General features: G+C 47.2%; 1 protein-coding gene across 1 annotated transcript in view; it reads right to left on the reverse strand.

Moving 5' to 3' along the window:
• The window catches only part of LMAN1L (lectin, mannose binding 1 like), a 142,644-nt gene that overhangs the window by 49,894 nt on the left and 75,683 nt on the right, over positions 1 to 17,067 (reverse strand). The window contains exon 12 of the mRNA XM_075343580.1: positions 67 to 185. Within this exon, the coding sequence (XP_075199695.1) occupies positions 67 to 185 (119 nt within the window). The remainder of the gene's footprint in view (positions 1 to 66; positions 186 to 17,067) is intronic.

A 17,067-nucleotide genomic window follows, 5' to 3' on the forward strand; every position in this document is an offset into this window, starting at 1 on the left:
GCAAATTAAAAAAAACTAAAATAACAAATTTATTTAGGTATTTTACTAAAATAAAAAAACCCTCACCTGTAGAACATGAAAGCCACTGTGCACACACTTTGAAGAAAGAGAAAAGTCAGGAAAATTCCACTTGACAAACAAGAAGAGTCAGTAGTGCTTGAAGGACATGATGTATGTAAACTTGCCTAGAAGAAAAAAAAAGTTATTGGTCTCAATGGAACACTATACAATCATTGATCTATGAGCTATAGCTAGGGAGAGATCCTTTAATCATAATGAGTAAATGGAGGGAAAGCCAGTGGGGAGCAACCAGGTAGTCAGCTCTCCGACAAATAGAACTGGCCACAAATGTTTAAGCTGTTTTCTCATACAATGCTTTCTGGTAAAACATAGCTTTATATGTTGGGGACATCTGTTACTAAGTCATGCTGCTCGTGTATAGGACAGCATAAATGCCAGGTTAGTTTAAAGGTAGTCTGTTGATCCCAAACTGAAATTGAACTATTTAGTCCTTCATATACTGGGCTTAGCTCCTTATAAAAACTATATTGGTACTGTAGATTTTAGTAAATGTGTTTTAGAAAAAAACAACTGCCTGACATGTAGTTAAGGGTTCATGGCGTGACAAAAGGCTTTCTGCAACTGTTCACCAGCTCAATTACAACTCTCTACTACCCCCACATTCACTGTGTGCAGAATTATTAGGCAAGTTATTTACACTCACAGATAATCTTATTACATCTGGACAAACGGCCTACACCTTGTGCAGAATTATTAGGCAAATTGTATTTTAGAGGATTTTTTTATTATTGATCAACAACTATGTTCTCAATCAACCCAAAAGACTCATAAATTATCAAAGCTTCATATTTTTGGAAGTTGGAGGGGTTTTTTTTAGATTTGGCTATCTTAGGAGGATATCTGTTTGTGCAGGTAACTATTACTGTGCAGAATTTTTAGGCAACTTAATAAAAACCAAATATATTCCCATCTCACTTGTTTAATTTCATTTATAACAGCACAAAATTTAGAAATAAACATTAAACATATCTGACATGCAAAAACAAAACCCAAAAAAATTAGTGACCAATATAGCCACCTTTTTTTATGATGGACACTCAACAGCCTACCATCCATAGATACTGTCAGTTGCTTGATCTGTTTACATTGCGTGCAGCAGCCACCACAGCCTCCCAGACACTGTTCCGAGAGGTGTACTGTTTTCCCTCCCTGTAGACCTTACATTTATGAGGGACCACAGCTTCTCTATGGGGTTCATATTAGGTGAAAAAGAGGGCGATGTCATTATTTTTTCATCTTTTAGACCTTTACTGGCCAGCCATGCCGTGCAGTAGTTGGATGCATGTGATGGAGCATTGTCCTGCATGAAAATCATGTTTTTCTTGAACGATACTGACTTCTTCCTGTACCACTGCTTGAAGAAGTTGTCTTCCAGAAACTGGCAGTAGGTCTGGGAGTTGAGCTTCACTCCATCCTCAACCCGAAAAGGTCCCACAAGTTCATCTTTGATGATACCAGCCCATACCAGTACCCCACCTCCACCTTGCTGGCGTCTGAGTCGGAGTAGAGCTCTCTGCCCTTTACTGATCCAGCCTCTGGCCCATCCATCTGGACCATCAAGAGTCACTCTCAATTCATCAGTCCATAAAACCTTTGAAAAATCAGTCTGAAGATATTTCTTGGCCCAGTCTTGACGTTTTCTCTTATGTTTCTTGTTCAAAGGTGGTCGTTTTTCAGCCTTTCTTACCTTGGCCATGTCCCTGAGTATGGCACACTTTGTGCTTTTTGATACTCCAGTAACGTTGCAGCTCTGAAATATGGCCAAACTGGTGGCAAATGGCATCTTGGCAGCTTCACGCTTGATTTTCCTCAATTCATGGGCAGTTATTTTGTGCTTTTTTTGCCCAACACGCTTCTTGCGACCCTGTTGGCTATTTGCCATGAAACGCTTTATTGTTTGGTGATCACACTTCAAAAGTTTGGCAATTTCAAAACTGCTGCATCCCTCTGCAAGACATCTCACAATTTTGGACTTTTCAGAGCCCATCAAATCTCTCTTCTGACCCATTTTGCCAAAGGAAAGGAAGTAGCCTAATAATTAAGAACATCTTATATAGGGTGTTGATGTCATTACACCACACCCCTCCTCATTACAGAGATGCACATAACCTGATTTACTAAATTGGTAGTTGGCTCTGAAGACTATACAGCTTGGAGTAGGACAACATGTATAAAAGGTATCATGTGATCAAAATACTCATTTGCCTAATAATTCTACACACAGTGTAGTAATTAGGAATGCGCATGCACTGCCACTATGCATGTTGGTGGTCGGCCGCACCAGTGTCACTATGTGTATGGCTGTGAAATTAGATCAGGAAGCGCTCCAAATCATGCACTGAGAACCACAAATAGGGGTGAGGTAGAGTATTGTAATTGATGGGGTGGAAAGGTTCACTGAGCCTTTGTTCATGCCAAGGGTGCACTGAAGACACCTCATCTACATATGTAATAAAATTGTTTTTTTTTCTAAAACTCATTTTCTAAAATCTACAGTACCAGCATGATTTGTATCCCCTATATAAAGGACTAAATCTTTCATTTTCAGTTTTCAGAGTGACACACTTCCTTTGGCTACAGGAATAAAACTGTATTTTCACCAAAAACTGAAAGTTTTTCATACATCAGTTACTCCCTACATCAGATTTTCAGAACTTACAACTCTACAATAAGATTGTTTTATAGATCAGTAAAAACATTGTCTAGTGTAAATTACTTGATATTGAAATTAGATGGCTTCAAAGACAAGGGACTTGGTCTTCTAAGACTTCCCACTGGTTCAAGATACCATCATTGGTTACTTGACATGTAACAATATGATTTCCAAGGGTCTTTGTAAGAAGTACAATAATGGGCGTAAATGTGTCAGAAAGAGGATTTTTTGCAGTTATCATAAAATCTCTTCCTCTTAAGCCTTCATTGGTGCACACTGGAAACCATGGATGAAATACCACCCCGATAACCAAAACGCAAACACATGCTTAATGGGGTAAATAAGAGAGAGAGCTGTGTCCCACAATGAAGGTTAAGAGATTTTACTGGGAGTACCAGAAATCTTCTGTTCCCTGGTGCATCATTGCGGGTTCCAGGAAACCATTGGACATCCTATAGAAGTCCTTGGGGTGGTAATTAAACCTAATAAAAGTTGTAAAGGGGAGTGTTTTTATATGCATATATGTATGGGGATACACCTATAGCTATATACTGGAAATATACACCGATGAGCAAAAAGGTAAGAATGTTTTCAACTTTTGACTTTCAGGTTCCATATCTTACCATCCACTACAGCTTTAAGCGTGAGACTACCTTCATTTCATAGATAATCATCTTGGCTACCTCATACATAAATTTGAATATTTAGCATATGATTAGTTATGCAGATTCTTGTCATGTCATGATTCCTTATTCCTCTCCTATCCTAAACCCCAAGGTTTATTTCCTCTGTATTCACTCTTTCCCCTTGCATTAATCCCTTTCTCTCCAGCCTATTATCCCATCCTACACTTCTCCTATATCCCTCTTCTGATAACTGTATCCTTATATTCTCCTCTAGAGTTAGGCGGCCTTTGCACACTACGACATCGCAGGTGCGATGTCGGTGGGGTCAAATAAAAAATGACGCACATCCGGCATCGCATGCGACATAGTAGTGTGTAAAGGCTCGATGATACGATTAACGAGCGCAAAAGCGTCGTAATCGTATCATCGGTGCAGCGTCGGCGTAATCCATAATTACGCTGATGCGACGGTCCGATGTTGCTCCTCGCTCCTGCGGCAGCACACATCGCTGTGTGTGAAGCCGCAGGAGCGAGGAACATCTCCTACCGGCGTCACAGCGGCTTCCGTAGAATATGCGGAAAGAAGGAGGTGGGCGGGATGTTTACATCCCACTCATCTCCGCCCCTCCGCTAAGATTGGCCGCCTGCCGTGTGACGCCGCAGTGACGCCGCACGACCCGCCCCCTTAATAAGGAGGCGGGTCGCCGGCCAGAGCGACGGTCGCAGGACAGGTGAGTCCATGTGAAGCTGCCGTAGCGATAATGTTCGCTACGGCAGCTATCACAAGGATATCGCTGCTGCGACGGGGGCGGGGACTATCGTGCTCGGCATCGCAGCATCGGCCTGCGATGTCGCAGCGTGCAAAGTACCCCTTAGGCTAGGTTCACATTTCCGTTGTTTTGCATCAGTGACATGCGTTGCTTGACGCTTGTGACTGATGCGTTATACAACGGATGACAAGAATAAGAATTCATTGTCGGACTACATTGTAAAACGTGAGAGAGAGAGAGCGATCAGCTGATCGCTCTCATTAGCCGGCCGCCGGCTTTTGAGAGCGAACAGATGATATCCCGGCAGCCGGCTAATGAGAGCGATCAGTTGATCGCTCTCATTAGCCGGCCGCCGGGTGATCAGCTAATTGCTCATAGCAGCCGGCCGCCGGGTGATCAGCCGATCGCTCACAGAAGCCGGCCACCGGGTGATCAGCTGATCGCTCACAGAAGCCGGCCGCCGAGCGATCAGCTGATCGTTCGGCCGCAGAGAGAGCATACGCAGTGCAATCAAAAAGATTACGCTGCTCAAAAAAACGCTACATGCTGCGTTCCTGCCGCCCGACGGTCAGTCGTTCCACGACTGATCAGTCGGGCGGAGGATGCAACGCAGCATCATCAGTCCCAATCTGCTGCTCATACAAGCATATGCGAACAACGGAATCCGCCAAACGGATTCCGTTGTTTACCAGAGCCGCGGATTGTGACTGATACAAATTGACGGAAATGTGGACCTAGCCCTAGGGATAGTTCTGCAGTGTCACAAGGTAGAAGTAGGGACGTGTGTATGTATATGTGTGTTTGCGGGCATTGGGATGTGGGCGGTTAAAGTGTTTCTAATGGGATGGTGGAGGTTTTATAATCATGCATGATTTTTTGCCACTATAGTACTGTATGTAATAAAAAACTTGTTTAACTTCACCTGCACAAAGTGTGAATCGCCGCGCACATTAAATAGGGTAAAGGAACAGTAACATTTATACATAGGAAAAAGGAGAGAAACTAAACAGTATATTAGAGTTTATTATTAGAATATGAATTTCGGATAACTCTATTACCCTTTTACAACAGTGTTGCAAAAGAAAAATTAACAGTCCCTCATTAACAGTCCCTCAAGCTGCAATCCAAGTAATTGCTGCTTGCAGAACCTTTCTGCCAAGACATGCATCAGCCAACACAAAGGTATGAACGTTGTAAAACTTTGAATAAGTATGGACTGATGATCAAGTTATGGCATCACACAGTTGTAAAACAGATGTCTGTTGACATATGGCCCAAGAGGTTCCCAACGACTTGTCGTAGTGAGTCCTAATGTGTCAAGTAGGAACTGCACAGATAATCTAAAATCATCCAGCAACTGTGGAGTTAAAGCTTCCCTAGCAGACAGGAAATATCCAGCACAGACCCAAGATGATGCTGGGAAGCAGTGAGTGTGTATTAGGGTTGGGCATTCTGGCTCTTTTTGGTGATCAGGTTCCCATAGCTCCGCTCATCAAAAAGATTGGCTCCCTATGAAATGATGAAACCCCGCCCACCCATGGCAAAACCCCGCCCACTTACAAGGGACCAATTAACTATTCAGTGGGCAGGGTTTAGCTGCGGGTGAGCGGGGTTTCAGCGGCGAAAACAGCCGTTTGGAGAATTTAGTGGCTCTCACTGGGGATCCGGCTCCTGTCGGTCACAGCAGGGAGCCGGAGCTCTGTGTGGGATCGTTCGCGAGGGACCGACACATCACTAGTGTGTATTTGCCTCTGCAAAGGAAAGAAGTGTCTGTTTGTCTCTCTGCAAAGGACCAGTGCTAAGGATAGTGTAGTGTAATGTAGTGTGTGTATCCTGAGAAAAGACTAACACTACAGATGCCAGCCAGTTCAGGACAGAGACTGCCAGGAATGGAGAACAGCTCAGGACAATTCAAACTCAAACTGTTGTGCAGGATAGAAGAATGACTCGCCCTTCCCCCTCACATCACTGCATAAGGTACAGTGTTCTGCTCTGTGTACATCCACTGTGTAAAGCTACTATCAAATCAGCAGTATTGTGCCGAAATGCCGGATCTGTCAGAAATGCGGTACAGGTTAATACAGTTAAATGGAATTGCGGCAAGATAAGGTCACATGCATCCAAACGCATGTAAAGTGCGGTGACATGTAGTGCTGTACACCCCTGACAACATTCAGCTTGTGTAAGGACATCTCAGAGGGATAAGAGGTCAAAAAGTAGAAGGAAAGAAGGAAATTATGCTCACTAAAGTAAAGGGCGGAAACCACCTTTTTGGGAGAAAAGAGGATATTAGACGCAAGACCACCTTATCTTAGTAAAGGTCAAGAAACAGAGACGGACAGGAGTGAGCTCTTCGTACTGAGACTTGCCTGATGGAAGTGATCACTATCAATAAGGCTTCCTTACAAAAAAGCCAGAGAGGTCCCATGGATCCAAGGAGCGGCACTATGGCAGCATCAAATGCACCACACACAGAAGGAAAATCTTGGATTGAAGCTTGGCAGCCAGGTTCTTCTGAAAAAGAATTATCAAAGCTGATACCTGGCCCATGAGGTAACAGAGCCAATACAGACTCAAGACTGGACTGCAACAAAGAGAGAAGAACCAGAAGGGAGAATGACAAAGGAGCAACATGGTTGAATTAACACCAATGAAGAAAGGTCATTCAGGTTCAATGGTAGATACACTTTGAATCATGGTCATTGTTTGAATGACCTGATTGGAGAGGCCTGAAGACGTCAGATGACTTGGAGATCAAGTGGCAGTGAAGGCTGAGCACATGGCCAAGCCTTTCACTTTGAAGGTGGACTTGGCCAAGGACTTGACATGTTTGTCCATAGAGTCCTTTAAAGACGCCACCTCTGAGAGGGAAAGGGCTGTGGTTCTTAATATTCGAGAGACCCTATAATCCAAAGTGGGCTGGAAAAGGTCCCCTCAGGCTCTACTGGAAAGGGTATGATATCGATATCTCCATGCACTTTAGGATGTGGAAACTTTCCTCTGGGTGCTCCCACACTTTATTTAGCACCTCAACAAACTCCTCATGGTTGGAGAAACATTTAATAGCATGTCTGAGTCTCCTGAAGAGCCTTGATGACATTAAGGGGTACTTTGCACGCTGCGACATCGCAAGCTGATTGTAGCGATGCCGAGCACGATAGTCCCCGCCCCCGTCGCAGATGCGATATCTTGTGATAGCTGCCGTAGCGAACATTATTGCTACAGCAGCTTCACACGGACTTACCTGCCCTGCGACATCGCTCTGGCCGGCGACCCGCCTCCTTCCTAAGGGGGCGGGTCGTGCGGCGTCACAGCGACGTCACACGGCAGGCGGCCAATAGAAGTGGAGGGGCGGAGATGAGCAGTACGTAAACATCCCACCCACCTCCTTCCTTCCTCACTGCAGGCGGGACGTAGGTAGGGAGATGTTCCTCGCTCCTGCAGCTTCATACACAGCGATGTGTCCTGCCGCAGGAACGAGGAACAACATCGTACCTGTCGCTGCAGCGAAATTATGGAAATGACCGACACTACACAGATCACCAATTTTCGACGCTTTTGCAATCGTTTATCGGTGCTTCTAGGCCTTACACGTTGCGACGTCGTTACCGGCGCCGGATGTGCGTCACTTTCGATTTGACCCCGACGAGATCGCAGTAGCGATGTCGCAACGTGCAAAGTACCCCTTAGGGATTGGTTGACTGCCTAAACAAGACTATCAACAATTTATTTTATCCTCATCATCTCGTCAGAGTCCAAATTAAAGGGGTGGTTCACCCATTTTTTTTTTTTCCCCCAATGATTATCACTTACCATTGTATGCATCTTCTCCATTGTCTTCTGTTTCCAGTTCTGGCACTGAGCGGCGCTATCCTGCATGCTCAGTGCCTGTCACATGACCCCCTGGTGCTGTGGCCGCCGGCATCCTCTGATGTCCCGGCATTTCCGGGCTCTCAAACTAGACGGGTACGTCACAGGATGCCGGCGCCACTCACACTGATTAACTGGGCTGTGGGCGGTGACTACCGCACGTCACAGCACAACATCAAGGGGAGGATCCGGAGGATGCCAGTGTGGAGCGGTGAAGGCAGAGTGTGCTCTTACCCTCCGTCAGCTGTGGGAAGTACGGGCTCCAGTGTGGAGTACAGGGGGGGTTTCCTCCACTGAAATCCCCCCTGTCACGCAAGTATGTGATCACACTGTCCACCCGCCCGCTGTGCTCAGCTGTCAGGAGAGCGGGCGGTGTCGGCAGTGTGATCATATACTCCCACCAGCAGCACAGGTGACCGGACGCTGCATGGGACCAATCTGCTCCACTCTGTCACCTACACAACAAGTCCCACAGTGGAGACAGTTAGTGACATGTAGCATCCGGTCACCTGCACAACAAGTCCCAGAGTGGATACAGTGACATGCAGCACACTATGTGTCAGAGCAGAGCATGTCACCAACTTGCTCTGCTCTGTCACCTGCGGTGCTGCATGTCACGTTTTTGCCGCGATTTGGTGCGTTTTTTGCTGAGTTTTTGCTCACTGCGTTTTTAATCAGTGCACAATGCCATTAAAGATTGTTGATGAAAAAAAAAAAAGGTCTGATGTCATTTCCTTATTCAAAATGTTCATTGTATGCAGGAGAGCAGACAGCAGCTGCAGAACTAGTGTATGCAGGAGGTCAGACAGCAGCTGCAGAACTACAAGACTCAGCATCCTCCATTCACTAGTGTATGCAGGAGAGCAGACAGCAGCTGCAGAACTACAAGGCTCAGCATCCTCCATCCAGGACTGTATGTAGTTTTTTACCCAAAAAGAAAAAAAAATGACATGGGCTTCGCCATATTTTTGTATGCTAGCCGGGTACAGCAGGCAGGTACGGGCTGCCCCCAACCCCCAACTGCCTATTTGTACCCGGCTGGGAACCAAAAATATAGAGAAGCCCTTTTTTTTTTTAATTATTTCATGAATTTCATGAAATAATTAAAAAAAAAAAAAAACGACGTGAGCTTCGCCTAATTTTGGTGTCCAGCCGGGTACAAGTAGGCAGCTGGGGATTGGAATCCACAGTGCAGGGTGCCCATGCTTTCTGGGCACCCCCACTGCGAATTGCAGTCCGCAGCCACCCCAGAAAATGGTGCTTTCATAGAAGCGCCATCTTCTGGCGCTGTATCCAACTCTTCCAGCTGCCCTGATGCCGGGTGGCTAGCTGGGTAATAATGGAGTTAGGGCTAGCTGTATATTATCAGCTAGCCCTAAGCCCGAAATTCATGGTGTCACGCCAATATTAGACATGGCCACCATGAATTTCTAGTAATGATAAAAAAAAAAACACAACACACAGAAAAATATTTTTATTAGAAATAAAACACAACACAATTAGTGACTCCATCTTTATTGAAATAAACCCCCCTCCGCAGTAATCCTGGGTTAGGGTCCCGCGCCGTCCAATCCGGATCCAATATCATCTGATCGGTTTTCTGGAAGGCAAGGCGATCAGATGATGTGTCAGGTTAAACTACGTGAATCGCATCACACAGCAGCTGATTGTATAAAAGCCGATTATACAATCAGCTGATGTATCAGTAGAAAAAAAAAATAAATAAATAAATACTCACGTCTGTGCTGATTACCGGCAGCTACTGCAGCGGAGTCTGATCCTGGCCCATCACTGCAGGAGCTGCCGGTAATCAGCTGATGAAGTCCCCTGACGGCAGGATCAGCTGATAGCCGGCCGGGTGCGAAAAAGCCGGCGACACCGCGAGAATCGATCAGCTGATGCGTCAGGTGACTGTATCAGGTGATCCACCGCCAGGTCCTGCAAGCTTCGTACGTGCCCCGGGGAGACTGCACACAGCCAGAGCGGCGGTACCGAGACAGGGGCTGGAAGCAGGCATGGCACCGGGACCCTGCAGACAGGTGAGTATGACATACACACACACATACACACTCACACACACACTGTATATACACACACGCACACACACTGTATATACGCACACACTGTATATACACACACACTGTATATATGCACACACACTGTATATATGCACACACACTGTATATACACACACACACTGTATATACGCGCACACATATACTGTATATACGCGCACACACACTTTCTTCCCCTGGCTGTGTAGAGCTGCTGCTGTCTCTGTGTGATTGCTCTCAGTGCATCAACTGGGAAGAGGCAGGGAGGAGGGTTTGGTCGGAGAGCAGAGTGGGTGTATTAGACACAATGGGTGTGTTAGATAAGCCAGACACCGCCCTAGAGCCACAAAGAATTCTGGGACTTGTAGGAACTGAACACAGGAAGTCAGAGGAGAGATTAACCCCATCAGAGCTGGAGCCAGCAATGAGCATGTGCTGCTAGTGCACAATAAAAGGTAATTTTGCTGAAAAAACATAATAGATGTGTTGAGGGGCACATATTAGCAAGATTTATCAGAAAAAAAAAATTCAGTTTTGGTAACTGGACAACTTCTTTAAAGTTCGAGTTGGAGCTAGGCTCTGACTTCTGTTGAAACTGGACCTTAGAGAATGGGGAACCAAATAGAGATTGGATCTATAGAGATGTGGAGACAGGGAGACCTGGAAGATTAACTCTTCTGAGGCTGCTTAGACTGCTTATGCATCAAAGTTTAGAGTGCACACACCTAGAGGAGGTGCAAGTGAAACGTGGAGTGGAGTCTCAGGATAGTAGAGAATATTCAATTCATGCAGAAGAGATAAGTTTATTTAAATAGTGCAACTAACAATGAAGAATTTGGCACGGTGGCTCAGTGGTTAGCATTGCAGTCTTGCCGCGCTTGGGTCCTGGGTTCAAATCCCACCAAGCACAACATCTGCAAGGAATTTGTATGTTGTCTCTGTGTTTGCGTGGGACTCCTCCGGGTACTCTGGTTTCCTTCCACACTGCAAAGACATACTGATAGGGACTTTAGATTGTGGGACCCAATGGGGACAGTGTTGCCAATGTATGTAAAGCGCTGTAGAATTAATGGTGGTATATAAGTGAATAAATATTTATATTATTATTATTGTGTTCCTTCATTGAGACTGTTGTGATGTTTCGATTTGACAAAATCTTTTTCAAACCGTCGCTTTATGAAGGGCACTGTAGATAAAAATTAATATATGTGTAAAGCGCTTTGTGGCAGTATATAGTGCCCCATAACATTAATCCATATATTCATCTATATCCAGTGTTCTCCATACAGCCCCGGTTTGAAAAAGATTTTGTCAATCGAAATATCGCAACGATCGCAATCAAGGAACACAATCAAATTCTTCATTGTTAACTGCACTATTTAAATAAACTTTACACTTATGTTTGAATTGAGTCTGCAGTGAATATTCTCTACTAGACTGCTTATGCAATCTGCAATGCTGATACGGAGTAGTTAGTGGGTCTGAGCCACTCTGGGCAGTGGTTAGAGTACCAGGGATGGGAGCGGCGTTTGGCAGTTGTGCTCTATGTGGGCCATGGGTGGGCTCTTGAGCAGGCATCAGTTGAGACAATGAGCAGTTGCAAGCAATGCAGATAGCTATTGGTTGGCTCGAAGGAAGTTTGCATGAGAAGCATGCAAAATAAGGAACCAGGGCAGGCTGGGCAGTCAAGCCTGAGCAATCTTCTCTGAGTTTTGTCAAGATAGGAGATAGAGAAGGCAAACAGGTAAAGAAAACAAAAGAAATAGCCAATGCATTAAAAAATGAGAGAGAGCTGCAGGGGTAACTATAGTGTCAGTCCCCTGGTAGGCACACAGCCTACCCGGTCCTGAAAAGGTGTCCATGCTCTGATGGGGGTGTCTGAAAATGCAGAGCTGAGCTGCTGGTGATATGTGGTGGGGAAGGCAGTATGCAGTGTAGTAGGTTTCTTCCCCTGAGAGCACTTTCCATAGAGCATGAACATGAGAGTGTCCATAGAAAAGGGGAAGGGGTAAAAACTAGCCAAAGGACAGAAGGAAAGCCTACTCAAGCCTGGGACGTGGCCTGCCATGAGCTGACTAGGTCACAATTGAAGCCATGGATTAAATTAGAATCCCAACCCCGCAGGAGAAGCAGGAGTGCTGTAGGCTGTGATGGGCTGAAACAGGAGGAATGATGCCAAACAAGCAATAGAGGCTTGAGTTGGGTTATTGGACCCAGCTGAAGAGGATGTTGACGGGCAATGAGAAACTCAGAGAATGAGCAGTGCAACCCAAGAGGCAATGGCCATGCCACAGGGGTACAGACAAGCAACAGTAAATCGGAAACTGGTGTGGGCAGCAAAAGAGAAGTGTGACGATTGAGGTGTCACAAGGAGCAGTCATAGGGAAGACACTAGCACAATCCAGCACTGGTGTGTGGCACCTATTTAACTATCCTGAAGATGCTTGATCCTGTGGGCCTGGGAGCCCTGAATCCAACTTCTCCTTCTCCTGAATCCAACTTTTCCCCACCATGCTCTGGGGGGAAAAGGGGCCGTTAGAAGTCAAAAGGCAAAGTACTATATGCTTAAGTACATGATTATTGACTACATCAAGGTACTATAGTCCTGCTATCCAAATGAGAGCAGGTACAAAGTGATCACTACAGGCTGTTCTCTCCATCCCTAGTGGAGTGAACACAGTGGCAATTCCTGCAGATTTACCCAAACCTGAAGAACAAAGGAGAGAGAGGTTAGAACAATACAGTCAAATCATAGGTTTACACAGGTATGGATCCCAGATCTGTGTCTGCCGCCTATGGGACACTAAGCTAAAAATTGATTTAATAGTCCAGTTGTAGCCTACTGAAGAGAAAGTCATGTTCTTATGCGGGCGTCACACGGTACGATCTATCGTGCGATCGCACGAGCGATCGTACCCGCCCCCGTCGTTTGAGCGTCACGGGCAAATCGCTGCCCATGTCGCACAAAGTCATTAAACCACCGCAACACGTACTTACCTGCTGAGCTACCTCGCTGTGGGCGGCGAACATCCTCTTCCTGAAGGGGGAGGGACGTTTAGCGTCAGAGACGTCACACAGCCGCCGGCCAATAGAAGCGGAGGGGCGGAGATGAGCGGGACGTAAACATCCCGCCCACCTCCTTCCGTCCGCATAGCTGGTGGGTGCCGCGGGACGCAGGTAAGCTGTGTTCATCGTTCCCGGGGTGTCACACGGAGCGATGTGTGCTGCCCCGGGTACGATGAACAACCGACGCCATGAAAAATAAACGATTTTTTAAAAATAAGCGACATGTACACGACTCACGATTTGTGACCGATTCAGCGTCGCTCGGAGGTGTCACATGAAACGACGTCGCAAAGGATGCCGGATGTGCGTCACGAAAACCGTGACCCCGACAATGCATCGCACGATAGCTCGTCTCCTGTGACACCAGCATTAGTGTCAGCATTTTAGTGACAGTAGATGCCACTCATGGTTTCCTGTGCCCCACAATGAGTTGCATGAGAAAAAGCAATTTTAGCAAGCATAAGCAATGTCAGGGGAAAATAATTTTGTAAACTGATCTAAAAATTAAGACTTTATCGGCAAAGAGTTAATAGCACATATTGGATAACTGCTACTTTGTTTTTGGACTTGATAATAGCATAATCTCCCACCATGTGTTATAATTGAGGAATAACTACATACCTGGAGGTGGGAGACACAAAATACTACAGTATAGTTGGTTTCCAATACAGTGGAACCTTGCTTAACGAGAACAATCCGTTCTGGGACTGTGCTTGTTAACCAAGTTACTCGTTCAGCAGAGCAAGATTTCCCATAGGAAATCATTGCAATGCAGACAATTCGTTCCACAACTTATTAAATGTCCCATCCTGGTCCTCTATTCTATCATTCCACACATGCACAAATGCACAAAAACACGTACAAACACACACAAACTCACACAAACACACAAACACAGAAGCAGGCACGCACGCACACGCACATATATGCTCACCTTACCTTCCGTTCCATTGCCGGTCTCCTGGGACTTGCTGTTCTCTGGTACGGGGCCGGGCTGTGTATCGGGTTACCATGACGACGAGGGAGGAACTTCTGCGGGCAGAGTGCTTGCCTCTGATTGGCTAGCGCGCTGCCTTTGAGTAGCGGTGACAGGAAGTTCCTGCTTTGTCGCTATGGATGCCGATGCACAGCCTGGAGTGGAGCGGCGAACTACAGGACCCAGGAGGCCGGCGATGAAACAGAAGGTACACATATTATATGCTCACCTTACCTTCCGTTCCACCGCCGGCCTCATGGTACTTGTAGTTCGCCGTGAGGACATCCCGATGTACCCGGGAACTACAAGAACCATGAGGCCGGCGGTGGAACGGAAGGTAAGGTGAGCATAATACTGTATGTGTGTGCGTGCATGTGCGTTTGTGTGTGTTTTGTGCGTACATGTGTGTGTTTGTGTGGACTGCAAGTGCGGGTTAGAGCGCGGTGGATGTACGGAACCGGAAGTTTGTACGGTGAGGATTTTGCTCGTCCAGCAAAGCTTTCTCGTAAACCGGGTTACAAATTTACAGAAAGCTTTGCTTGTTAAGCGAAATTCTCGTTAAGTGGGTTACTCGTTAAGCGAGGTTCCACTGTAATTAGTTTTGTCTCTATACTTCTTCTCAAACAGTAAAAAATGACATCTAACTGGATATAGGCACTGCCTAGCTAGTTTACGGTATGTGACGTGTGTAATTGGATCAAAAGTGCCTAATTATCAAGTGGGCGAACTGTGGCAGATAGGCTGCATGTGTTGAGTGAGGTGTTGAGATTGGCGGAGTTTTTCATTACACTTTGCATCTTATTTTAAACACATAGCATTAGTATCTACCACTGGGTGCCAAGAAGCAGGATGTCATATGTTATTATATAAGGCTTGATAAAAAAAAAAACGGATTGTCCCATAAATAATTATCACCTATTCATAGTATGAATGATAAATGTATGATCGCTAAGGATCCAGCTGCTGAAACCCCCACTCATCCAAAAAATAGAGCCCCTAAGTCCATTGTGTTAGTGGAGTGTTAGGCAGCAAATGCAACCACCACACCTAAATAGAGTGAATGGAGCAGTGCTTGCATATGCTCACTACCACTGCATGCACACAGGGACTTGGGTAGCTCTGTTCTACTATTCCAGTGATAGGTGACTGTCACAAGTGATCATCTATATATATAATTGCCTTATTCTGTCTGTCTGTCTGTCTGTCTGTCATGCTCCGAAATTGTGTCCTTACGGTGACACAAAGCTGATTGGCCGCTGGGCTCGACATGGCCCCGCCCCCCCACACGGATTGGCCTCTCTCCCCGGCTCTCTGCAGGCCCCGCCCCCCTCACGCAATGCACGCTCGCTCTGGCCCAACTGACACGGAGCCGCGACTCCCAGGTGAGTACACACACACGCATCAGATCACACTCACTCTCACACTCACTCTCACACACACCTCCCACATCACAACATGCTGGGATATCACTTGCTTCTACACCGGCTCCGTCAGGATCCCGGCAGCGCCAGACATAACCTTGCGATGCTGGGATCTTGACGGAGGCCGTGAAAGCTGGTAACCATTATAAACATCGGGTAACTAAGGTCCCTTAGTTACCCGATGTGTATCATAGTTACCAGTGTACACCGGCTCACACTCACACACACATCACACACACATCACATCGCATCCACAAATCAAGGTCCTGCAGCGGCGGAAAATACAGACACATAACAGCACACACACATAACAGCACACACATACACACAAATCAGATCACACTCACACACACCTCACACATCACATCGCATCCAAATACTCACAACATCCTGGGATATCGCTTGCTTCTCGGCGGCGGTACTGTGCTGTTAGCTTCCAGGACCTGCGGGAGGATCACATGGCCAGAAGCATGTGATACCTCCGGATGTTGTGAGTATAAGCGCGTATGTGCGATATCGTCAGTGTCTGTGTGTGTGAGTGGATGCGATCGGGTGTGTGTGAGTGGATGCGATCGGGTGTGTGTGAGTGGATGCGATCGGGTGTGTGTGAGTGGATGCGATCGGGTGTGTGTGAGTGGATGCGATCGGGTGTGTGAGTGTCGGCAGAGGAGCACGGCGTGCTGGAGGAGGCTGGGAGCAGAGAGGCTGATCATGGGGAAGGCTGGGAGGAGAGAGGCTGATGCTGGGGGAGGCTGGGAGGGGGAGGCTGGGACGAGGGAGGCTGATGCTGGTGGAGGCTGATGCTTGGGGAGGCTGATGCTGGGGGAGGCTGGAAGGAGAGAGGCTAATGCTGGTGGAGGCTAATGCTGGTGGAGGCTGATGCTTGGGGAGGCTGATGCTGGGGGAGACTGGGAGGGGAAGGCTGATGCTGAGGGAGGCTGGGAGGAAGGAGGCTGGGAGGAGAGAGGATGATCCTGGGGAAGGCTGGGAACGGGAGGCTGATGCTGAGGGAGGCTGGAAGGAGAGAGGCTGATGCTGGGGGAGGCTGGAAGGAGAGAGGCTGATGCTGGTGGAGGCTGATGCTTGGGGAGGCTGATGCTGGGGGAGACTGGGAGCGGAAGGCTGATGCTGAGGGAGGCTGGGAGGGGGAGGCTGGGAGGAAGGAGGCTGGGAGGAGAGAGGCTGATCCTGGGGAAGGCTGGGAAGGGGAGGCTGATGCTGGGGGAGGCTGGAAGGAGAGAGGCTGATGCATGGGGAGGCTGATGCTGGGGGAGACTGGGAGCGGAAGGCTGATGCTGAGGGAGGCTGGGAGGGGGAGGCTGGGAGGAAGGAGGCTGGGAGGAGAGAGGCTGATCCTGGGGAAGGCTGGGAAGGGGAGGCTGATGCTGAGGGAAGCTGGAAGGAGAGAGGCTGATGCTGGGGGAGGCTGAAAGGAGAGAGGCTGAGGCTGGGAGGAGAGAGGCTGATGCTGGGGAAGGCTGATGCTGAGGGAGGCTGGGAGGGGAAAGCTGATGCTGGGGAAGGCTGGGAGGACGGAGGCTGGGAGGAGAG

This window comes from Anomaloglossus baeobatrachus, chromosome 4 (assembly GCF_048569485.1).
Source record: "Anomaloglossus baeobatrachus isolate aAnoBae1 chromosome 4, aAnoBae1.hap1, whole genome shotgun sequence".
Lineage (NCBI taxonomy): Eukaryota > Metazoa > Chordata > Amphibia > Anura > Aromobatidae > Anomaloglossus > Anomaloglossus baeobatrachus.